The sequence below is a fragment of the Saccoglossus kowalevskii genome, chromosome 1 (genome assembly GCF_978046115.1).
Source record: "Saccoglossus kowalevskii chromosome 1, keSacKowa6.1, whole genome shotgun sequence".
In the NCBI taxonomy this organism is placed as follows: domain Eukaryota; kingdom Metazoa; phylum Hemichordata; class Enteropneusta; family Harrimaniidae; genus Saccoglossus; species Saccoglossus kowalevskii.
In genome coordinates, this window is record NC_140641.1 from 36,986,021 (window position 1) to 37,012,821 (window position 26,801).

General features: G+C 35.0%; 2 protein-coding genes across 2 annotated transcripts; both read right to left on the reverse strand.

Moving 5' to 3' along the window:
• Positions 1-6,782: 6,782 nt before the first annotated feature.
• On the reverse strand, positions 6,783-11,817 carry LOC102801647 (uncharacterized). Its single transcript, XM_085495734.1, has 4 exons — positions 11,138-11,817; positions 10,227-10,404; positions 9,233-9,469; positions 6,783-7,425 (listed from the first exon to the last, which is right to left on the reverse strand). The coding sequence occupies exons 1-4, from the start codon at positions 11,533-11,535 to the stop codon at positions 7,363-7,365; spliced, it is 876 nt and encodes a 291-aa protein (XP_085351860.1). The 5' UTR covers positions 11,536-11,817; the 3' UTR covers positions 6,783-7,362.
• A 2,129-nt stretch (positions 11,818-13,946) lies between these two features.
• LOC100377692 (proline-rich transmembrane protein 1-like) lies at positions 13,947-18,159 on the reverse strand. Its single transcript, XM_002738895.4, has 4 exons — positions 18,041-18,159; positions 16,066-16,121; positions 15,172-15,318; positions 13,947-14,629 (listed from the first exon to the last, which is right to left on the reverse strand). The coding sequence occupies exons 1-4, from the start codon at positions 18,045-18,047 to the stop codon at positions 14,432-14,434; spliced, it is 408 nt and encodes a 135-aa protein (XP_002738941.1). The 5' UTR covers positions 18,048-18,159; the 3' UTR covers positions 13,947-14,431.
• Between the last annotated feature and the right edge of the window lie 8,642 nt (positions 18,160-26,801).

The window sequence follows — 26,801 nt, forward strand, 5'->3', positions numbered from 1 at the left end:
GGACAGAGTATTTAAAGAATTGTGATCCGGACATCAAATGCAGTGGTAGCTATGACAACGTCATTGATAGTACTACATCCAGAACTAGTATGCGATTGTTGCAGGTGCTGTGAATATTGTGTTGAAGCAAAGTATTCTCAGACAAGAGTTCAATAAACCTGTCAAATTTTCTGGCAAAACCATTCTTACAATTCCCCAATAGTATCCGGTAGTTTAAAATCACCGCACATATAGATTACAGCACCGTGATTCATAGCGATTCAATGAGTTGGTTAAATAATTCAATCCCAACATCAGCGGAGATACATAAAGCCGAAATGAAAAAAAATACCCTGAAGCATTTGAATCCAAATAATTTCAGCATTACTTTCAATTTCATAATGTCTTTTAAGAGATATATAATTAGACATGGCTAGATAACCTCCTTTCTCAGTGCCAATGTTTTAGAACTTCCGAATGAATCTCTATTCCGTCTGTGTAAACTGTAGTTATTATTGTGAAGTACTCACCGTCTAGAATGCCAGCTAAATCAGCACCCGACTCCCGATTATTGAAGTTACTTTGGCAGTTATTAGTCACAGAATCGGGCAGTACTGCTGGAACCATCAGATGGTTTAGTATGGTAAATTACAAATAATAGAATATATAATATAATGAAACAAAAAGTTAATCCACAAATAAATAAAGTATTCTTTATATATTTTGTTAAAGGGAGATGTTCAAAACAACCTTTATGTGAATTCACCAGCCCTGCTTGTGCGTGTTTAGAGTAAGCGGGTTACACACGTTTGAGATGAGTGACCAACTAAATGTGGTTTTCATGGTTCAAACAGTTGCGCTGTACTTTTCATATATGTTACAAGATTGTTAGTTTGTATTGGGCTTACATATTTGATCAGGGTTGAGTACAGACACAGTGGAGGTATGTGAGGGTATCCCACGTACAAGGCATGGATTATTGCTTATTGATTGCAGTCATTGACATCGTATTACTCACCCTGACTGTATGAATTTTATTTGCAAGGAATGATATCAATTAATTATAATGGAACCCGAGTTCTAGTCACACAATACTGGTTACGATGGTGATAACGATGATTGTAAATTGAATGGAAACTATTTTTAAATAATATGTTTTATGGTATTGATTATTTCTGTACAATAAATAGCAAAGAAAGTAATGTTCATTATAGCTTAGTATGTCAGTTAATTTATATGCATCCTATTTCAATCACAGTTCAATCTAAAGTTCAGTGACGGTTAGTTGTCTGGGGGTAATGTTTATTAATGGTGATGACGAATGCTCCGTAAACGTTGTTGACAAACGTTCTTTGGGACTGACAGCATCCACAGCTAAGTACAAAGAAATATGCGAGACGTTATTGTGGGCTTGACTTCCGGCATTTATTAACAAAATGGATTTGAACTACTGTGGCATTTACGTTAGTATTGGCAATTTTCACACATAAAATATAAACAAAAATGCTTCGTGAAGATACTCCTCCAAATAAAAAAATACGATTTTTCTAATCAAAATATTTGTTTGTGATATCGTCGGATTGTGATCGTTGCAGACACCAAAGTGTTTCATGATACCAAGGAAAAAAGGTTAAAGAGTAGAACGCATGAGTAACCGGTCTGTATAAAGTGTATAAACGACCACACTTATTGTCAGCATTATGATAAACACAAAATACACTTCCCTATATGTGACGACAACCTTATTCTTCAGACGTTTACATCTGTATTGCCATCTCAACCAAATCCATCATACACTAGAAGTTAAAAGTCATGGTTCGAAACCAGCTTAAAAAAGAACTTGTTTACAGCAAGTATTTGTCAGATTTATGTATATTACTCACTCATACATCACGACTCAATCATACACATGTATTACGTCACGGATTACGTCAGTGTGTTTTGTGGAAACCTCTACACTTGTGTTACAACTGAATATTTTACGTTCATTGAGAATAGGAAAAGTACCACACACCCATACAACAAAATGCTACTCTCCCAAATGCAAAGCCTCGCAAGTGTACTCTTTTTGTATAGGCGAGAATGCATCTGACCTTGGGATTTGAACCCACAATCTCCCTGATTATGGGCGGACGCGCTAAATAATTTGCCACACCATGTCAGAATTTAACTACCATTCACCCGCAATTCTTAATCTTCAAGTTGACACTAACGAGTGTTAATATACATGTAAAAGATGCGTGAGAAACAAACTGTGACTATTATATCTACATTGAGACAAAATACCATGTGCGTAATTACAGAACTAATCAAAGTTAACCATTTGTGAAATCGCCCTTTGCTACATAGTATTATTTCATTTATCAAAGTTTTTGAATATGCATTGCCACAAATTCAAAATGTCGACATATACAGCTCATTCAAGCCACCGGGGATAACCCAGTGTCTGATGACCTCTGACAATCAATCACTCTGATGACTGTAGTATTGAATTGATTAATGCTTTCTATCTCTAATATAGATATCATATCTCTCTGATGCCCCAAACCAGTCTGACCCAGCAGCCACCACTTTGTTTGATGATCCGGGCAAAATAAAAACAAACGATATGAACATGACCAAGAATGGTATTACACGAGAAACAAAAGTATTTGACAAAATAGTATTTGGATCAAGTAATCATGTAATACTAATGACAATTACGTGAAAAAACAATGTATCTTACATAATTACTGATTAATAATGTTTGGTAGCAGTAATTGCATAATACTGAAGAAGATTACGTGAGTAACTTTCTTAATTCTTGTAATAACAATAAAAGGCCGAAGATAGTTCACAGCAAAAACATTTTATCAACAGAGGGCGCTGTGCAGTGGCGAAGTACGGCAAGTAAACAAATATTGGTTTACACTGTTTTGATAGTTCACACGCTGACCAGAAACATATTTTTTAGCTCTAGAACTCATGACGCTTGCATAAATAACAGTGTAACTTACTTAATTACTGTAATAGTATTTGGTTCCAGTTACCATATACTACCGGTGATGATTATGTGTATAACAATGTAATTTTTAAAAAGAAAATTCTTTAACATTTCATTCTGAGATTAACCTAAATCTGAATTAGGTACATAGAAACACCCCACCCAGGACAAACATTAACGCAGTAGTACTAGTCATAACTTGTCTTTGTTCGAGAGACAGTTTGTCATAGCATTATTGTTAAGATAGTTACTGATAAAACATAACAGATTTTCACAATATGGTCTTGTTTTTTACTTTTGCTAAAAAAAATTAATAAAACTGCTTTTCACAAAACGGGTCAAACATTCATGAAACTGACAATTTTATGGCCATTTATCTTTAGTTCCCATGATGAAAGGTTCTCATCATATCGGAAACTTTTGTTTTGTTAAAAAATTATATGTAGTCATAATTTGAGTACATATGGTTGCCACAATTTATTGGATGAAAATATTTCCAAATCATCCTAATTATTTTTTATAGATAGCTTCTTCTAAATCTTTTATAGTGGTGGAGAAGCCCAAAATTCAACAAGTGTCCAAATCAAAAAAATATTGAAAAAACTAAATGTGATGAGTTTATGCTAATATTTATAACAGATTGAATGCCAACCCATGACCTTAATGGACCAGTCACCGCAGAAAACACTCCAAAAGTTGGTGCCAACGATGTACCTACAGCCTACCTGCCTATTGGGTATGATTAGTCAATAATTAGTATAAAAGTGTATATTAACGATGGGTTATCAGAAAAAGGTTGGGTGAAATTACTGTATTGTCTCTATTATTAAGCATTTATATGTAGGATTATTGAAATATGACTTTGTTGACCTGTTAGAATAATACCTGTCATTTTTACATAAGTGCATACACTACTGATATAGTAACTATGGTGTATGTGTATATGCATTTCCTACAATTAATTAAATAGTCAGTGTAATAAGTCATAGAATCAAAAAACAAAACTGAAATGTGACTAATAATGTTATATCAATGTATTTTTAGATATGTCCACGGGAGGATGGACATATGTAATCAACAGTCATCCCAGAATGACCTACTACTGGAGGACAAAAACTAATTTTTCATAGCAAAACTGTTTCTGATTTTTAAAAAATCAACAAATATACACAAATGTAAACATGACATTTATAACACTTTACACATCTATACATTTTGGAGACAAGTTCTTGATTTCTGCCAAGGTGTATAGCATTTAATATGCATCACAGATCTTCGTGAATATATTTCAAAATGTCAACTTATTTATTAATTTATGTAAGCAGCTAAACAAAATTATGTAGTATTGAAAATGTCTTTCAAATGTGAAATAACATTTATTAAACCAATTAAAAATGTCTTTTATTACAAATTAATAAGTCTGTTATTGGCTACAAAAAGATAGTACTCAATTACTTAAATGTAAAGCACAATATGTAAGCATATCCATACCATCTCACTTAGCAATAACATTTCAGGTGGAGGATGAAATGAGGATTCCTAAAAATACAGAACCTCAAAAAATGCAGCAGTTTTTTATTATAAAAGTGGCTAAACCTGGCAACCTCAACAAATTGTCCATGGTTTTTGGACATTTTTTTTCTGATTGGCTAATATTTTCCACACTTTAAATCCCTTAACCTGATTCAGCCCAAGTCAATATACCAATACCAGAATTACCTGGAAATCGATGAAATTTCCCCAGTCTAAATAAACAAAACTCCATGCTAGTTCTCTTATGAATAACTTAAAGGCATTGATGCCCTTTAATTTTCTTATGGAATTCCAAAAGGCATAAATACCTATTTACATGATCCATGAGAAACACACAATAAGAATAAATTTGATACAAAATACAATGTGTGGATTTAATCATTTAAAAAGTTTGTTACTACAAAACTAAGGTTTAAGTACCATCTAGTATATCAATAGCATTATTTCAAGTTACAATATTATTAAAAAGCAACTACAACAAATATCAAAAGGTTTTTCAGAGCTAGTTTAGAAATAAAACAGTGCAAATAGTAACTGGTAACTTTATGAAGAAAATTGACTTTTAAAAACTGTAATTTATTTACCAGTTGAGTTAAGCAAAAATGTGAACACAATGCCATAACTGTAAATGAGACTAAAACAAATAAAGATAGGCATAGGTTTATTTAATAAACTCTGACAATCATTGCTATTTGAAGCCAATGCAAGTATGATAGTTCTCATCTTACTCTCATCTTACTCTTTATACTTTATTTATTTGTAGAGTTTTTAAGAAAAGATTCTGATGATGAAATAATGTACCATGATGTAGATTTCCTAGTCCCATCATGCCCATTAACATCTCCTCCACTGACATAACTTTTCGATCACTCTTGTAGCTGTATTCTGGGCATATTGGAGTGACTTGATATGCTCAGTAAACCATACAGAATATTACAACCTTGGAACAAATGATCAAATAGATGGATACAGACTAATGATGAATGACTTTTTATCTTGGCATGGCAAAAGTGAGTATAAAAGTCCTGAAACAGTACAATAATATATCTGGACATTATGTGTAAAAAATACTGGCTAAAATTCAGTTGTGAACAATTCTCACCAAATATTGACAAGAACAATGCAGTTATTAAAATTACATAAAACATAATTGATATTAATGTTCCTAAAATTATACTACATGTACTGTATTAATCCTAATGTTCCTTAACATGAATTGAATTAAAGTTCCAAAAAATGATACAGAAAATTTCTGAAACAAAATTTGGCAAGAAAAATACTAGCTAACGTTTACCTCAATACTACAAAATTTGCTGTATGAACAGCAGTATAAATGTCTTCAATCTGTCCAATTATTTCTATGTCTATTAAATGTTTTATTTTAGCCAAATTTCCCATATCCTGAAAAAAGAACTTGTTACCATAGTTACAACAAAATTGACAATTTATAGTGATTGATAAGATTACCAAATTTTGAAGATAATCAGATAAAAACTGTTTAAGTTATTGTAACCACAACAAAAGGCAATTTTAGTGAAATTTAACCAATATTCTGAAAATAATTTCATAGGGCAAACATCACATAAATTTTTATTGTACTTTCCCTATCATAAGCCCCTCCACAAGTATAAGCTCACCCCTCTATTTTCAGATATTTAACAAGTTAAGGGCATCCCTGATTATAAGCCCAGGGTGTTTTTGCTGGGCGTTGAAAAATGTGTTAAAATATGCATATAAAATGTGTGTTTCATTGAATAAAAATCGTGATTGGTACAGAAGTATGATTTGTGCATTTTTGAGAAAACTCAATTAATTTCATAGCAATAATTTCAACATGGTTCGCACCCTTTCTAATCTGTTATTTACAGATGAACCCCGATGTTGCAATACTGAAATAATCCACGTCTTTTAGAGTGGTAGCTTACAAAATGCCGAAAACGTGACCGTCAAGTCATGAAACCTGGTTATTGAACCTTGTTTTTTTGAATAATCATGTTCAATGAGACTATCAATGAATGGGGTGCGAACAAGTAAATTATTCTTTGATGTGACCTGTTGGCGACCGTTAAAGTTATTTAATTACTTCTGGCACATTCATTTTGCGAATCACCAGTCGAAAAAATCAAATCAGGCTAAAAACAGCATTGTGGAATTGCTTTGCATTGACAGATTGCGTACAATTGAAAACATCCCACAACGAAGATAATGATGAGATCTGGCCTTTGACTGTTTTCCCACAGACCCTACCCACTTTTACACCTTCAATTCAGAATACATATAAATCCTATTGTAATAAAATGTGTGTATTTTTATGAACATGTTTGTTTCTTCATTGTAAATAGGTCGTGAACATTGGTCATAATATAATCGGTATGGTACTGTGACAGACATGTTTTACCAATCCCAGTAAACCAATCACGACGGAAAGACAGGTTGAATATTTTTTTTTTTGATTCAATTTTATATACAATCTAATTGCCACATTGGAATAAACTTTTTTTTAAAGGGCAGTGGTCGCCGCACCACACATGCACGAGATGTGGGACATAAGAACAAAGATGGCAACTTTGACTGTTTTGGAGACCAACGAGTGCAAACAGATGTTACAAAGCTTTAACTATGTAATTTCTTTGGTGATTGGAAGGTATCAAAAAGAGTCACCAGTGGTAATTAGTGCACGTTGAACCCAGATCAAAAGTTGTGCTTGTGACTTCCATTAGACGAGCGTGTAGGATTGTGGGGAAAATCAATGTTTATCAACTCAAATGTCGCACATGCACGGCACGACAATCACCGCCAATTAAACATCATACAATTCAGAACAAAATATAGAAAATACTAGTAGTCTATCACTAAATTAGTTATTTTCAAAACATATTATTGACAACTACACCTTTCTTGAACAACTCCTGCACCATTTCCTGTGATACCTGGAAATGAACAAAAAATCAAAGAAAGCTTAGAAAGAACTCTCGTGTGCTGAGAGTATTGAAGACACATTAAAAATTAATTCAAAATTACTTGTACTTGAGATATTGATGGAATAGCTGAAAACTAATTATGTAAATCAGGTAACTGATATGAACAGATTTAAGTGTAAAACTAATAAGGTCTGCACAATGTACCAAGTTTCATTGAAATGTGGTTAGAACCCCAAAAATATTAATTATTATGCTAATTAGAGAGTTAATATGAACAGATTTTAACCCAAAATTAATCAGGCTGTCTATTGTCCTAGAGCATTTATGTACCAAGTTTTATTCAAATGTGATGATCAATACTTGAGATATCAGTATTAATTAATTATGTTAATTAAGTGATTAAGAAGCATACATATTTACCAAAAACTAATATGGTGTATAGTCCTAGGTTCATTGAAATGTGATGGGTACTCTTTAAAAGTTTCATTGAAATCCAATGAGTGGTTTGTAGACATCAGTGCAACAGCCATAGAACAGCAAAAAATTAACTAATTATGCAAATTAGGTGATTAATATGCACAAATATTTACCCAAAAACTAATTAGGTCTCTGCACAGTCCTCAAGTAACTATGTACCAAGTTTCATTGAAATGTGATCATTACTACTCGAAATATCAAAAGCTGAAAATTAATTAATTATGCAAATTAGGTAATTAATATGTACTGATATTACCCTAAACACTACCAGGTCTGTGCAGTGTCATATGACATCTATGTACCAAGTTTTATTGAAATGTTATGATTAGTACTTGAGATATCAGTGGAAAAGCCGAAAATTGATTTTTACCCAAAACTAATCAAATCTGCACATTAGTTCAGAGCATCCATGTGCCAAGTTTCATTGAAATCCAATGAGTGGTTCTTCAAAAATCAGTGGAACAGTCATAGAACAACTTAAAATCAGTTAATTATCATGCAAATTAGGTAATTAATATTTATAGATTTTTACCCAAAACTAATCAAATTTGCGTATTGGTTCAGAGCATCCCTGTGCCAAGTTTCATCAAAATCCAATGAGTGGTTCTTCAAATATCAGTGGAACAGTCATGGAACAGCTTGAAATCAGTTAATTGTCATTCAAATTAGATAATTAATATTCATAGATTTTTACCCAAAACTAATCAAATCTGCGCACTAGTTCAGAGCATCCATGTGCCAAGTTTCATCAAAATCCAATGAGTGGTTCTTCAGATATCAGTGGAAAAGTCTTGGAACAGCTAAAATTCAGCTAATTATCATGCAAATTAGGTAATTAATATTCATAGATTTTTACCAAAACCTAATCAACTCTGCGCATTATCCCAGAGCATCTATGTACCAAGTTTCACCAAAATTTGATTAGTGGTTCTTGAGATAACGGTGGAACAAAAAAAGTGACATACATACATACATACATACATACATACATACAGACATACAGACATACAGACAGGGTAACTGCAAAGACTCCCTTTTGTGCTTCGCACACGGGAGTCAAAAACCACATAAAATGTCATGAATCGATTTGTCCACAAAAAAGTGAAAATTTTTGTCTGCAGAAAGTAAAATTATAGTAATATCTTATCATTCATTAACATTTATGCAATGCTGGATGTCATAAACGTGCTTGTGAAAATAACACATTCCGTGTTAATTGTTTGAAAGCTTCACCTCCACATTAATCAATAACATTCTCTGTCTCTAGTTGATTGCAATTAATAAATGAATAGTGAGATGTAGTGGAACAATACATATTCTAGGCTATGTAGGGACTCACATCATTACAGTTCTTTATCCTCAGCAACTTCAGTTTACTTTCTTCATTATTACAGAATTCTCTCAACCCTTTATCGGTGACTTTGTAACAATAACTCACATCCAATTCTTCCAAGCTGGTACAATTTTCGGCAAGTTCGATAACACTGACATCGGTAACGCCATAGTTACTGCTCAGATGCAACTCACGCAAGTTTTTACAAATCCCAGCAAGCATGCAGATACTCTCATCTGTCAACTTAAAGAGCATAGTGAAACTATGAAAGCCTTGTTCATTTTCATGTTGCACTTTGTTCCACTTAGTAAAATGGCACTGAAATTCATTGAAGGATAATTCAACACTGATAGGAATACATGTATTAGATAAGGGTATGCAACTGATATATCCAAGTAACGTGATAAACAATCCCATTGGGTTTGAGTTCTTTGTGAACTTTAGTTGAATGTATTTCTAACCAATAGCGTCACAGAATGCAGTGGAGTGTCTTCAAAACATAAAAAACATGCAGTACACATTTATGCATAAACACATAAAAAAAAAAGAGAAAGACGAACACTCTTTCAGGAAATTTGTTTGGTGTGAGACTCCGTAGTCATTTTGCAATTCAAGCAACTTCAAAATGTGATCCTTGATAATATTTAAGTCTTTGAAGTTGACTGAAGTTATTAATTAACTAATAACGATACCACAAGTCAACCTTGTACCTCCAAACAGATCAATTCATAAGCCTTCTGTAAGTCTGTCGTATTGAAATTGCATTTATTAGGGCCATCTTTTGCCAAAAAACTATTTTATAATAATCAGATTTTGAACTTTTTAGTATTTAATTCCAGTATTTCATTGAAATTAGAACAAGGTTTGCAGACAGACAGACAGACAGACAGACAGACAGACAGACAGACAGACAGACAGACAGACAGACAGACAGACAGACAGACAGACAGACAGACAGACAGACAGACGATTCTTTGTTGTACTCTAGATAATAACTTACGTTAAAGCAGCTACTGAGATCTAGTTCCTGCAACAATGGACAGTTTTGTGCTAACATCAAGATACTAAAGTCAGTTACACTTTGGTTATGACTTGTTGTCAGTGCTCTTAGTTTTGGACTTTTCTTGCTAATTGTCAAGAGATTGGCTTCTGTCACAGCACGCCAGCAATTGTCACACCTGTCAAAACAATGATGATTGTTAATGCGTAATAAAATCAACATCATATAATGTTTAATATTTGGCTAACGAAGGTCCGCAATAAAGTATAAAGATCCAGTATAAAGTATAGTCACTTAGAGTTCATAATATACGTTGAGCTTGATTCAATTTCACAATTTTCAATTGCATACAGGTATGTTCGAATTACTGTGCAAGAATTCCAAGACCGTCAGCTATTGTCCTAACAAAAAAACACCCACTTTACCCCTTGTTAATTTTCGTTGGGTTCTTGGCTGCAGACTGGATGTGCAAATAACTAAAAATATCCCCTAGTGAATCAAAGATAATGTGAACAGTCTCAAATTGAAAATAATTTTTTTATTTTCAATGTTCCTTTCAAAATCCTATAGTTGAAAACTAAATGTGTTAAGTTGGCGGCGTCACAAAATTTTACATGGAGGGGCAGGATCTGCTCACCAAATTTGCATTGAAGGCGTGATCTTCCTAGGGGGTATGTTCCCCCATAAAAATTTTGAAATCTAGACCATCTGAAATGCTATTTCTCCCTTTTTGTGGGGCAAAGCTTGATTTTAAAGGGGTGATGCCCCCAACATTTTTTTCGAGGGGGGTGGTCGCCTTTGCCGCCACCACTGGTATTAAAGTTGTCATTTTGGAGTATTTACGTTTTCATTTTATTGTAATAAAATGCAAATATGCACCAACAGTGAAAAAGTATTAATTTTCAACATGCCTTAATTCTTGTAGACCAGACGCATATTTCAAAATATAGTGCAGGCCGTCTTCAGTTATCATGTGTTCAAAACCTGACAAGTCCAGCGCCCTCATACGGTGAAAATATTCTCTAACCAGTCGAAGGTTTCGTTTACTCACACACTTCATCATACATACATCAAAAATATCAAGTTTTGGCAGAATATGACAAGCTATGACTTCGTCTGGAAGTCTCGAGAACTGGTCTAGTTCTGATCTGCACCGACTGCACGTGTCCAAACTGCAGCCTGTTGGTTTCAGGTCGTTCACAGCAACGTTGTTCCCGAGTGCCTCGCGATCGTGGTTTGACAAGTCATTGTCGTTTGGCGACAGTCCCCTACTGATTTTGGATGCTAGATCATATACTTGTGTAGCCATGGCGGTGAAATCCGGAGCTATGTGGTCAGTCAGTTCATGACATCCAAAGGTGTGTCGAGTAGTGGTCTCTTACTCAGATGCTAGTTGAAATGGTGAATCTTTGCAAATCAGTGTTAGCAATAAATCTGTGTTCAGTTTATCAATAAAAATGTCATTGTGGCATAACAGTACCATACAGCGACACGAGAACGTAGCAAATACGACCTGCAACGTACGTTTTGTCCGGTGCATTGCTTGTCATAGTTGTACACACACCAGGCAGGAGACATAACTTCCGGGAGCTTGAGGTCAAATGAATAGCGCCCTCAATATCAGACATTGCAGATTATTTTGTTTTTTATAATTCATTGTACTAGTATGTGATCAGTGTACAATGAAAAAGAGATTGCTGGCGGGCAAGAGCATGCAAACAATGGACAAGTTGTATGGAGAGTAAGCAAATAACATAATGTAAGTACATTGCAAGTTACCAAACGATGAAAGACAAACATTTATAAATATACATTTTTATAAATCAAATGAATGTTAGAATTCAAATTTACAAATCCTGATGGTATTGTGACATCATCGTTGTTTCTAATTAATTTTAATGAAATTTAAAATTATGCATTCAGCAAGTTTCTAATTTCGAATATGAGAGCGGTCGCAGTTGCTAGTCTGTCACATAAAGGAATTTGTGATCTTTATGGGCGTGGACAATGTTTAGCTCTTGAGAAGACCACTATTAAATATTTGAATTTCAATGAAAACTGGTGACCGGCTTTTACATGTTTTTATAAATACGCTTATAAGCAAAGCCCCAGATTTTTGCTGTTCACTGTATCAATTTCAATCAACTTAAAGTGATTCTATGCGATTTTATGAAAGTCTTTGGCATTTGTTTTTATTTTGCGAATGAATTGCTTGTTACATCAATTAATCTTCTAATAATACTATAGATCCGGTTAGCGAACAACTAATATAGCGGTTATACATAGCGACACAAGTGACGACTTCCAGCTATTACATTCGGTCAAACATCGAGATAATGTATTCGTTCCGAATTACCTCAGAGAGAAAGTATAGAGTGACTTGGTTCAATGTGTTACATAGTTTAGAAACATTACTTTTCTCGAGGTATGCATAAGTGTTGAAATCGAGACGAAACAATTGTCTGCTGTGTAGTTGCTTTGCTATAGTAGTGAATGATTAATATAAGACAGCACTGTGGGAATGAGAGTTTTTCAAGTTATCACACATTTCTGAAAATCACGACATATAGTCCGCATAACATTTGAAGGAAATGATTAAAAATATATTTAAAAATTGCTAATACTGATTTGAGAATGATTTGTCCACTGGCAATTTACGTGAGTCAAATACTTGTGATAACAACTATGACGCTAACTACAGCAAAACGAAGTGAAGTAGTCTGCAAAGGAAAACATATTCAAAACGAGGCGCTTGATGGTTGAATAATGTAAACTCATTAATGATGATGTCACAATACAATTTCCGGATTGGTCAGTTTGAATTCTACTAGTAACATCCATTTTGATTTATTACATTTATTAAACTTTTATAAAGACCATCGTCTTTTACTGTAATCAGTATTACAAAATGGAGGAAATGAAGTATTATTTTAAAGTATTTAAACTTAAAATAATAGTACATAGAAAAACTACGCACTAATACATTAGTGGGATATGATTTGTGTGTACGGATCACATGTACAGAACAAACAATTGCATCTTGATTTATCCTGGCCGTTGCGACGTTTTTGTTTGAAGATGTTACGTGTCACCTTCCACCGTGACTATCCCCATCCCTTGGCCGAGGGGGTACTTGCCTGGTAATTGTTCGTCTGAAAAGGTTATCTCACTTCTCGCCATGTCAACTTGAGAACTGATGCAGTGGTACTTTAACGATGACGCTCTCACAACATGAATCTATATTCGACACATTACAAAGTGGATGCAGATAATTTATTGAGTGTTTATTAATAATGCAAATTAATACCTACACATGCTATCTTGATGATATTGAATGCATTATACAGTATATATGTATACATAAAGCGAAGCTTATATTAATTAGCGAGATTTGCTAAAAACAAACAAACAAAAAACCTCACAATATACTTTGTTATTATACCTTTTCCGTAAATATTCCGACGCCGTTTAGTAGTCTGCGTAAATATCACTAAGGTTATATGCAGAACGAAAGTAACTAATAGTGTAAATGTATGCCAACGCCGATACGATATCGTCTTCCCTGTGTGACGTCACTCGGTATTGATGGGAAAGGAGAGGATTAAAAGCTGTATATTATGTATAGTATTATGCCAATTATAAGTCAACGGGTATGGTGTATGCTAGCATTAATGTACAGTTATTCATTATGCTAGATTGAACTGGTTTTGACTACAAGCCTAAGGAGCCCGATCAGAGGGTATCATTTATTATTTATATACAAGTATGCGAAGCACCAATCTTTGGTGAGAATAACGTCCGAACTTTCCTCAAAAACCTACCCATTGAAACAAATTTTCCAAAAAATCAACCCTTGGTCGAAATCATGATATAGACAATATCATTGACACATATTACACATTATACCAACACAGCAAAAATACAGCACATTTAATTGAATCCTGGAAATATAAAAAAAAATGCACCCCTTGCTCGTTTTGAAACATAATTTATAGACCCCTTAGTAGGTGCCTCGCACACATGTTTGTAAAATTTTACTAATGACCCGGATGTCCAACAGCCATTTTTGCATAGAGCACATTGAGCAAGCGAAAATGGTAATTAGTCACGCAGCAAGGCCACACTAGGGTAGTACTGGATAATCCAATCTGTTCATTATTCCGCATTCCGCGGGGTTAGTCACGGGAAGGCGATACGTCACTCTTCTAGTGATGGCCGCCATGATGGTGGTCTCGGTCGCCATCATAGCCATCATCGCCATAATATACCATCATGACCTTGCAAGTGATGAATGCGGCGATAACCAACAGGCCAATCACCAAGGAGATTATGGACAGACGTCTGGCCCATATAGATGATCGATGGGCGGTGAAGGCGTCACCCTGCCACATAGCACGATGTACCTGTAATATACAGAGGCATGGGGAAATTGTTTAATAAGCAAGACAAATATTACCCCCCCCCCCCTCACTTTTGGGGAATATTAGTTTGAAGTAGTCGTATTCGGGGACATGGGGGGCTTTCATTTATCTAAATTAATATTGGATTATTAGTAATTATCTGTTTTAATGTTAGAATACCGTAGCTGTCGTTGTCGTACAGAACGCGTTCGTGTTCCCGATAAACAAACAATGTACTTTAAACGCGTTTATACGTTGCATGACGCAAGGCAACAAGTGGCGGATCTAGGGGAGAGGTTCTTGGGGTCCGGACCCCACCGTTGAAAAATTTATTCAATTTGTTTTTGTATAATATAAAAAATCATTAACTTAGTCTGGCGATTTTAAAGTTTGGACCCCCCCCCCCTAAAAAAATCCTGTATCCGCCCCTGGCAACGATTATGACGCTTTATTTCTAGCTTATCATTATCTTAGAAACGTAAATTATTTCGGAACAAACAAACAAAGAATGTACTTATTATCGATTACATATATATGTTGCTTACATTGCGTGATTTGATGACAGCAAACAGGCTGATCGGCCAGAAACAACAGATGGTGGTGAAGAGCGCCAAACAAAGGTAGTCATTTGGTACGTCACGTGGGTTCACTAACATACGAGGTCCAATCGGTGCCACAGGTTGAGTTTTCACCTAAACATAAAGAAATTCACACATAAATAATCACATTTACCTCCCTCCACATTTAAATCATAGCTCGGATGGGATGGGCTTCAAGTAAAACACATTTTTGTTCGTAGTTGGTACACAGACAATACATGTAGGCTTACTGTTAGACTGGCTCAGCCATGGTAATTTTAGATTTTTTAGATTATTAAATCGTGGTCCGACGCGAAATTACCATGTTAATTTCGCGTCAGGATGGAAAGTTCTACAAACTCGTTCTAAAGGAATTATCGTATAAAACAATAAAATTGCCGCGACTGGGCCAGTCTAGCTTAATGTAGCCACAGCATTCTGGCTAGGTGACTTTTGGGGCTAAATGCGAGTACCGCCCGTTCATGGTGACGTTCCGATGGGTGCAGCAAAACATAACATATGCGTTTAGTGAACTGTTGTCAAGTCAGCACTATTCTTGGCTAATTAAACTCCTGTACGTCTATTCTTACACACAAGTCACTCATCTCACAAAATACCCACCCTTCGTATCCCGTGACTGATTGAGTACCTATCACAGATTTGATCGTTGCGACATTGTTGATTGTAAATTGAGCTAACTATGACGCATCTCTTCAACATCCACGGAATAATATCGTTACCGTGAAAAAAAGCGGTCAACCTCGAACTAAAGAATTTTCAGCTTTGTCATTATACACTCTCCAGACACGTTGACATTATTCGGGATCGTTGTGGTTAACAATCTCTGTTGACGATACTCACCACATTGTCAGGAAACACCACATATGGTGGCGGCATTCCATTCTTTTCCTTTTCCTCTGAAAAACACAAAACATTATGGAATGGGCTGATGTATTATGGATGCGATAAACATATTGTAGATTCCCTGGTTGAGGTTGTAAATATGAAAACTGAACATTTTGAATTGAATTGTGGCAGTTGTGGGTGTCAGATTCGAGAACCAGGTATGGTATATACACGAAAAATACGACTGAAAAAACAAGCCATGCAAGGCACAGTCCCCGTTAGTTATAAAACTTAAGATATATAATTTTGTTTATAGTAATATAGTTCAAACATAAAGATGTCAGAGACATGGATCCAGAAGCTGATGCTTGATTATGGTGATTTGTTAACACTGAAATGATTGACATTCAGTCATCTTGTATTTGATCGTCAAACGAGTACCTGTCCATATTGAGAGATATTGCTGTGGAACATTGCCCATTTTGAATACATCTGTTTATCTATAACATGATGTAGAATGAATATATACAATTTCAACATAATCAGTTGAATCATGTCAAAGATCTAGAACCACATTCATTAAAACAAAATGGCCGCCAGTCCGCCATTTTGAATCTGATTTGAAAAATAAAATGACGTGCACCAGGGATCCATAATGTCTTATGTATGTACCAAGTTTGAACATAATCCATAAACGACCAAGATCCAGTTCCACAATGCCAGAAATGCTTTATTTGCGATGACTTTTTAGCACACAAAAAGGCCGCCACTTGGCCATTTTGAATCAGATAGTCAAACAATTATATCTGTACATCTATGACATGATCTATAATGAATATATAAAATTTGAACATAATCAGTCAAAGCATGGCAGAAATATGGCACTAAAACTGCATTCATTAAAACAAAATGGCCCCGGTCGGCCATTTTAAATCCGATTTGAAAAACAAAATGACGCGCATCAAGGTCCCGTAATGTCCAACGTATGCACCAACGTATGCACCATCCATAAATGCTTGATTTTAATGCTTTTTCAGCACAAAAATGGCCGCCATTCGGCCATCTTGAATCAGATCGCGAAACAAATTGATGTGAAAATGTATAATATTATCATGTATGATGTATGTATGTTTGAATGTAATAAGTCCAGGCATGTCTAAGATGTAGGTCCGGACGCACGCACGGATGCACGGACACACGGACGCACGTTCCAGTTTTCGGACTGCGTCCGAACGGGGACTAAAAACGTGGCGTGCGTGTTTAATACTTTCCAAAATATACATTTATTTTTTATCCGTATTTTTGTTGCTCGCAGAGATTAAATATATAGTTTTTTGAACATATTATATAGACACCAACCGACACAAATGTCCTACAAAATGCACTCATATACCTCAGACTCCAGACAACATAATTTGTCCTTGAAATGTCATTGGGTAAACTTCGTGACCGGGTACGTGTTGTTGATGACGTATGTATCAATACAATACAATACAATACAATACTAGTATTAGTATAAGTGCATGGACTGAAAGCGTGAGCATTGTGCTCAGCTATCACGTGATACCATTGTTGCTTGGTACCAAGGTGTACGAAAAATACTGAGTCATTGTCGTATTTGCATATCAAACGTTAACAAGTCTTGGCGATTACTCAGCAGAAATTATGATATTCTTCTAGAAAGTATATATTGCTCAACTCAGTAGACGAAACTTTCTTCTAAAAATACGTATAACCCTATAATTTTTCCCATCACAGTAAGGCAGAGTTAGCTTCATGTACGTATTAGTACTAACTACAACTAATGATAATGAAGTATTTTCAATTAGAAGTCGAAAATATTACACATGCACCACACAGTCACAGATAATTCTTATAATCATTACTTAAAATGCAAATCTGGTCAATGAGTGACAACGTTCGTAATTTGTTGTCACCACAGTCGGCCACAATGCAAATGCCGATTACCAAAAAACACTTTTATACTCACCAGACATATTTTCAACTGATAACCGAGACCCGAGTCAAATTTTCACTCGCGATAATAACACCGGTACGACTTTGTCGATTCTGGCCGTCTGATTTTTTTTTTATTTCATTTACGTCACAGAAGTCAAAGGTCATCTCAAAAACCCCGACAAAGGTACAGAGTAGTACCCCGCTCAATCAATTTCACAGCCACTGGTGGCGCACTGCCAGTTCTATATCATATATATTGCAGTTGCATGAGATACATATATTTTCTGTGAGATAATACTGGACAGTTTTGACGAATTATTCTCACGAGGGTACATGCAAATCAATATTGTTTAAAAACTGTCTGAAAAATGGTCATTTAGGAACCAATCTCTATATAAATTATATTTTATATAAAAATAAATAACATTTTCCAATAACTATAATTAACGACATGTGATTTTTTCATAACAGTGAGACTTTATCGCCATATAAGTAAGATAAATCACTTTCATATATGTGACTCGGGCATTGTCACCATCCTTTATTCTATGTTTTTGTCATATTACCTGAAACCCTGCAAATAGAAGTGTGCATGGAATCATGGGAAGAAACGGTGTGCATTGCAAAAGATGTTTATGATCTACCGACTTGCCTAAGTGAGACAGCTGTTAGCAAAAACACATTCTGATTGGCTCATGTGGAAACCCAAGTGAAGTCCCTGAATCCTGAATTTAGGCTACACGGAGGACAGTTGAGGTCCACCATTTCAACTGTGTACCCTGTGTGTAGTATTACAGGCTTCAACCATCATTCTGTGAGACTTGTAAGAACTGCTCTTCGATCTCCTGCTCTCAGCGGTGCCCTCCAGAATAAAGACTCCTGTATTTCTTCGTTGTTGTGTTGCAGAAGCCATTGACTGACATCCATTTCAACATCCTGTAACTGTGAGTTATCACCAATGCACACTTCCCTAGGCAATCCCTTATTTAGTGACTTTATTCAATGTATTTTTCTGTGCTTTATTTCTTGTAATTATCTTGAGAGGTATCATAGCCAGGAGTTTTAACTCGATATTTTGGTGTATGTGTATTTCATTTCCTACTGTCCTGTCTACCCCCATTCTAGCAGTGAAAGAACCCCCTGTCCAGTGTGAGTTCTGTGGGTGTGGACGTGCTTAAGATTAAGCCTCGTGTTGCGTACGAATAGTTCGGCGAAGTAGTACTGACTTCGACTTGTGATACTAGGTAATTCTAGTATCTATTCTGTTTTTTTCAATTTTCGCTTGTTTGCCAATTACTTCAATTTATGTTGTACATATGATAACGAAATTCCCACTAAACCCGAACGATGCCACTCTATATCTTAACAAGGTTCTATTACGGTGTCGATCAATAAAAACACTTCATTATTTAATGAGATGAGCTAAGGGTATAAACAATGAAGACTGAAGTTGACATATCTATATTGATCAAGTCAACAAAACTATCAAGTAAATGTGCGGCATAATATACAAACATAGAAATATGTTATCCCTGAATATACTTCAACTACTGTACAATTCATTAATCCAACCAAATTGTACTTACCGATTAGCATTAGCACTTAAATAGAATTTTTATTACACAAAAAATGGTAGTGCATGCTATGACGTTAACCTCCTCTTGACAAGTTGAACCTGTGATGGAAGTCGCATCTCCTGATCATATTAGTGTCGAAACCGCTCAGCTCAGAGTCTGGCTGAAGTGCTCCACAATCCGCTGGTTCTGATTGCTGTCCACATGACCACGCCTGAATTAATTCAATGTTTGGCCAGTACCTAGTTCATCACAACAATGGACTTGCGTCCCATGTCAACCTAGCCAAAAACTTGTAGGTATGAGAGAGATCGTCCGAGACCTCTCTGGCTTCTTTTGTAACCAGAGGTTTGGCCTCCTTTAAACTCGAGGCCACATCCACCACTCTAAAGGCAAATTTGAATGAGGCAAGGGAAATGGTCTTGTGGCAAAAAAGTCAACTTGGTGTACTTTTTTGGTGTACTCGCATAAAATTTTGAACGTGGAATGTGTCATTGGGCAGGCAAATAGATCTGCAAAATGACCTGCTTCTTGAGGCAATCTTGAGCCACATCTTCTGGAATTCATTCACTGCAGCGGGCTTCTTGAGTTGAGACAAGTCTCCAAATTGCTTCTTTCGTAAACAGAGGTTTTTCAGAATCACATTCTTTTTGACACAAAATGAAAGTGTCCCGTTTGTTATTGAACACATATTGTAATAGTGCAAGTCCCGTGATATAGTATGTATGAACCACTTTTCATAACATTCTTCGCTATGATAATGATAAATACTGTGAATCTGTTCTCAATTATGCAAACAGTGCATCAATCTATATGAACAGTTTGCTGGAAAATGAAACTTATCTTTGTAGTAATATCAATAAAGTGTGTTCATGAAATAAATTGTAATTTTAAAGTAACTCACTTAATTGTTAATTGAAACAAAGTGGTTGAAATCAGAACCAGTGAGTTGTGCAACTATTCCTAATGTACTTGACGAGCGCGTGTTCATGTATATAGACGACAAAAGCAGACACAATGTCACGAAAACGCCAGCAAGTCTATGATTACGAACAGAAGTGATAACATCTGTAACACTTTCTTTTATTTCTGCGTTTTTTGTCTTTGTAAGCATTATTACAATATTGCTAGTGGCAGTGTTGTATGTTGCAATGCAGTGAAATACACAAATCTGAGGCATTGCCGCAAATAACCAGATTTCATTCAAATTTGAATATTTAATAGTGATTGGCTTAAGAGCTGAACATTTGTCACACCCAAAATGCGCACGCATGATTTAACGTGACATAGCAACAGTGACCACCAACATATTCAAAATGGGGCGTTCGCTGATTGTCGTCTAATTAAATCACCAGAAGATTGCAAGTTTTTAAATTGAGTGAATAAACAAATATTTGAGACTTATTTTGGTGTAAAAAACTCAATTTATTAATCACCCTTACAAGTGGTTAAATTAAATACATTTCTCGATAACTATTGGCCAGGTATTTGGGAGTAAACAACTTTAGTTTATTTAATATTAAATTTGTTTTAAACAATTTTCAGGGGTAGTTTTTCCGCCTCTTTCTCACAGTTTTGTTAATCCAATTTCTGTATTAATATAAAGACATCAATGATTACTGTCACTGGGCTACATTTAGTTTTATATATGTGGTACCTTTGGACATCATTATCGACTAGATGACTATCAATAACGTTTTTCACGGTGGGAAACAATCGCCGAATTCATTCGATTAATAATGCGACGTTTTAACATGTTAGTATTATTTAATCATTTATTTGTCAAATTTGTTTTTTTGACAACATACTGTGTGAGCATAACATACAATTGCTTCCAGTCAAAAGTATGTTTGTGAAGTAACTATAGTTGTACTTGATTAGTGTATACAATAAAAATATGAAATGTTTGTTTTTTATCATCCCGCTTATAATGTTGCACACATGGAAACTATTCAACACAACATTCAAGAATGGACGATAGAAACTATAGGACGTATTGAATTCAGGGACTAGCAAAATCTACACAGATAAAAATCGCACAGAAAATGAAAAAAAATAATCTAATTGCCAACCCCTAACATAAACAAAATTTTCACTGAACAAACAAATGTTGGGTTTCTTCAAAATGCGCGTACATCTGCACCGGACACCTCTTCCACAGCGGAATAAATAGCAACGCACAAGTTGTGGTATGCAAGTATAGATAGTGGGGGTCGCCCCAGTGTTTTTTTCACTTTGCCGAAACAACATTCAGCTGGGTTAAATTCAGGCGAGTAGGTTGGCGTGAAAATGACTTCTATTCCCTGTGTATTAAACCACATATTGAGTGTTTGTGCGATCTCACTATGATGGTTGGAGGGCGGGTACACCGTACTCATCAACTGTCTCTACACACTGCCGCATGAAGTCTGCAAAGTGCATCGAATTTGAAGCTTCACCAAGGACTTCGATGTGAGTCACCCCTGAAATCACATTAGCAAGTTTAATGTATTATTAGGATTGGGGTCGTACCGAGCAAATTGTACACATATACTGTACATTTCTCAATGTGAATCTCTGCTCAGCAGATTTTGTTGTTCGCTTGTACGTCCACTTTCCACCTGTGAAAACAGTTTTCACTGCGCGACATATCGTCATCTTTGACACAGTACAGTTGGTGAAAACTGTTCAAATTGTTATTTCATTTTTTTTATACATTATGGAATGTTTGTCTGTCTTCAGGCTTTACAAGTAGGCGACGTCATTCTTAATAATGAATGAATTTATTAATTAATGTCAATGTACTTCCCCAGTCATTTCAAGCTCATCCTTTCAAAATTGTTAAGACAATTTCTTTTCAACTTACTCATGATAAAACATGCATCATAGTCAGAACCTTTTTCAAAGTATCCTCATAGCACTGTAATTAACTTCAACCTCTCTCCTCTCGCCTTTTTGTGTTGTTCAAAAAACTTGTGATATTTTAGAGTTAATATCGCCATCTTGCCATTTGCAACCAGGACTTACCTTTCGCCTGCCAAAGGCAAATGGGCTAGCTGCAACAGCCAGCTTACAAATATCCCTCAGCAAACCATGATACCAGGCACTTGTATATCATGTTGATTAAAATTAACTAAAGTGTGCTAACTGGGATGTTATCAGATTATTAAGAAACCCTATTTCAGTTCTACCTTTTCTAGTATTCAATATTCTCCTAGAATAAGAAAAAACATGGGGGAAATAAATTTGGAAAGATTGCTTAATTTATCTGTCAAGCCCATTTCCTATAACTTCTTGATAGTCTTGATAGCCATTATTTGTCTGACTTTTTTATTAGTTGCAAAACATTTTTCCTTACATCATCACATGTTGATACCTTCTCATCTTGTTTGAATGATGAATTGTACTGTTACTTGTTAGAAAAACTACACTCTAATTGCTAACTTGAAAGCCTTCTGAAATATACTGACAAATTACTGTGCATGTCTGAATACTTGATATACGTATTTAAACGTACATTATTAAAAAAGAATTAGGACACCACTTTCAGATCAAGAGATTTTACCAAAGCATGTAAATTTAGGGGAAATGCGCACATTGTGCAATTTGCACAACTAAACTTACGACACGCCGCCACCTTTGTTTTGCTAACTACCATGGGATACCTTGGTAGAAGTGTGTTTGGTAGTTTCGGTCCGCATATGTCTAGAAACTTATCAAGATTGTTTTTGGTAGACACAGAAAATTTTGTGTTTGCAAATTTTCTGGTTTATTCATAATTTATTTATGTCAATCATTTCAAATAATCTCAAATTCATCATTTGCTTGTCAGTTGTACAAGATATGTGAGTGAATGTGTACGCTTGTACATGCAGGTGAGCCTGTGAAGTTAAAGTAAAGAACTGAGATGATGAGATAAATTACGTATCGATTTACAAATTATATTTCATTTGCTACTTCTGGCCGAGAGAGTGAACCACTGCAGATTATGCCACCATACCACCACGATGCAGACGTGTAGGTAAACTACCGACTACTTTTATTTTACTGATATTAGCCAAGTCAGTTCAAGATAGAAAAAATAAATAAATTATTTATTTATTTCACCATAGTCATCTATTAACTATAATATTGATCAGTTGAATAAAAACATCGTCAAACATTGTCAATAATGTAAGATTGCGTGTTCTAGATAGCGCAGTACGTATTCCGACCAATGAACACATTTCCCTGCGTTTGATGTTTGAATACATTTGATGTAATAGCATCGCTACTAGATATTAGTTTGATCATATAAACTAGACTTCACACAATTAGTTCATTCAGGAACTATTTGGAAAACATACTATATTGTATTTTTTATTGGAACGTATACTCTGGCATGAATTCCGGTATCATGGTAATTAAAAATTCTTTTTAAAAAGATTTATATTTAAATTTCCATTTCATTTCACTTCACCAAATTCCCGGAGCGTACAGTATGTAACCGATGATCACCTGCCCCTTGATATTTTTACTACGGTCTACCGTTTCCGACCTATTGGTATATTTACAATAACGAACGCCAGAGATGTAAGTACACAGTTCATCTACAGACTACTACTACAGATAGTTCGCCGTGGAATAACATTGGTATTGTCTGCAACAGATATGCAAATGAGTTCCTTCTAATGATTAGTTTTCTTTGAATCTGTTGCATAAGTTGAACTGTCAATAATTTTTGTTGAAAGTTATGACTGTTACATAAATAATAAGACATCAATTGTAACATTGTATTGCACAAACACGAGTGTCAAGAGCCATGAAATAGCTGTGTTATGATGGATAAAGAATATGCACGTATTGAGGCCATATGTCAGTGGTGAAGACATAGTGATTGATTTATATATAAAACACAACTATAATTATTTTGCGATATTCTCATTTGTAATAAATAATGCCTTTGGTTAACTTCCGTTTTTTTTCAATTTCTTTAAAGGTACATGAGAGAGCTTGGCAAGGTGATATGGTAGGAGCTGCGCAGGCATCACGCTCGTCTCGTCAGTTGTCGTTTATTGCATTGGGAGTTGGTATTTTGGGTTGGTTGTCTGTGGCCACAATCTTTGTCGTAATGCCGATGATGATGGTGGAACAACTATTTTCGGCCATAGAACATGTGGATACCAGTAGTCCGAGGCCATGATCGGCGGTAATTTAGATGAATCTGACGATTCATGTCACGTATACAAACATAATACAGCCATTTGATTATTCTCTATTTAAAATAAAGCAACACTGCATTTGATGTATTAAAATCGCTTGCTTGTTATAGTATGCCCATTACATTTATGGTTAAAGGTTATTACGTTTGTTGGTTATATTTCATTTTATCACATTTATATTTGATATTGTATTGTATAACATTTGTTGTTGAGGGTTATTATATTTGTTGTTTGAATTAGATTTTATTCTATTTATAGTTGCGAGTTTTAGTATGCAAATGTTAATATGCATACATTATAAACTATTATTGGATAATTAACTACACAAGTAATACATTTCAAACATTCCTCGCTATGATAAATAATGATACATTGAAACTATTCAATCAATTATGGACAAGCTTTTAATATACAAACAAAACATGATTACGTTGTATGTTAAATCATGGGAAAATATTGCTTAACAAAGTGTAGTATGAAAGTACAATTTCAATTGCGACCGAGTGGTTGAAATCGAAGACGATGAGTTGTGTAACGTTTCATAATGTACCCAATGATGGTCTTGTCATTTATACAATAAACATATAAACAAAAACAGGCGCAATTTTACGAATATTCCTTAACTTTGACTGACTTCCGACCAAGCATCCAGACAATCTGTGACGGAAGTAGAACATTTCGCTGGTAAAAATGTTAATAAAATTACATTCAAATAGTATACCATCTCCCACTTTGCATGGGTTCTGATCTTTCATGTTTAATGGCTTCTTTATTAAATTTCTTTATACTTTTTTCATTGTTTTTTCTAGCATTTCTACATGACCATTCTAAAAAGATTGGAAATAATTTCATGAACACGTTTCATCAGATATATTCGAATTCAAAAGCATGAATACTAATTTAGGAACTGCTAGTGTTTTTATTGTAGTATTTTATCAATGAGGCTTAATTTTCTACATGACCACATTCGTAACGTCGTTTTGGTGATTTTCCGTGCGAATGTTTTTTTTTACTTGCGCATACATTTTGCTTTACGGGAAATAGCGGTGACGGACCATTTTACCGCAAACAGTTTGTCGAGCCTTTTTCGCCGTCTTTCCACAGAACACTGCTTCAGTTAGATCAACATTAACCGAAACCCATCCCTTCATGAAACGCGTATACTTTGAACAGTGAAATGGCTAACGTTTGTTCATTAAAAAACACGTAATGTCATCGGCACACGTCGATCGTTTATATTTAAACCCAGGTAATTGAATCACTTTATTGTTTCCGATTGACAACAATAATATTGCCTAATAATGCTTTGCAATTTAAAAATCCAATGATATATCATAATATAGTTCATACCATATGGTTCATAACTATAACTACTATATTACGGTATATTTGACCTATATAATAAAAGTTGGATATACTTAACCCAACATGTGATATGAAAGTAAATGAAGTAGTCCGCAAAGTGAATGCATGCACAAGAAGTATGATTTAATGCATGGAATTCGAGTCCTTGGTGATAACATACATTACTAACAAATTCGGTAACATGGCCGATTTTTGAAAGGTGGAAGTAAAGCGTAGAAAAGTTCAGACAGCAAGAAAGGCGACCGATTGCAGATTATTACGAATTTCACAATATATAACTTTTACATTTATTTTATAATAAAATGCATAAAACATTAGGAATATTAGGACCCTGTTATGATCTTTTACTAGTAATTTATTGCATCATTTACTGAATCAAGAAAACTATATAGCGCCACCACCATATCAACACACGCCCTAAAGTATCACTCCTCATTTCAAAAAAGAACACAACTAGGAGATACAAACCGCCATTGATCAAACGTTACAGTACAGCGTTCCATACAGGAGCAATTTACATCCAGTGTGTTGTCGAGTTAATAATGTTGAGACACGCTTCAACAGGCTGGTTACAGTAATATACATCTATCTAATTCATAACAAGTACATACTGTTTAGAAAGCTAAACGCTATTAAAGCGAGGGAGTCGTCACCCGCGCATGCGTCAGATGGC

What these genes read in the sequence shown, in the direction of transcription:
- LOC102801647 (XM_085495734.1), bottom strand. Translation starts at nt 11,535, where the DNA reads ATGGCTACACAAGTATATGATCTAGCATCCAAAATCAGTAGGGGACTG. An exon ending in ATCTCAGTAGCTGCTTTAAC is followed by an intron (nt 9,470 to 10,226) that starts GTAAGTTATTAT and finishes ATGCTCTTTAAG; the next exon opens with TTGACAGATGAGAGTATCTG. An exon ending in GGATAAAGAACTGTAATGAT is followed by an intron (nt 7,426 to 9,232) that starts GTGAGTCCCTAC and finishes GTTCATTTCCAG; the next exon opens with GTATCACAGGAAATGGTGCA.
- LOC100377692 (XM_002738895.4), bottom strand. An exon ending in TGGTGTTTCCTGACAATGTG is followed by an intron (nt 15,319 to 16,065) that starts GTGAGTATCGTC and finishes CTTTATGTTTAG; the next exon opens with GTGAAAACTCAACCTGTGGC. An exon ending in CTGTCATCAAATCACGCAAT is followed by an intron (nt 14,630 to 15,171) that starts GTAAGCAACATA and finishes TGTATATTACAG; the next exon opens with GTACATCGTGCTATGTGGCA.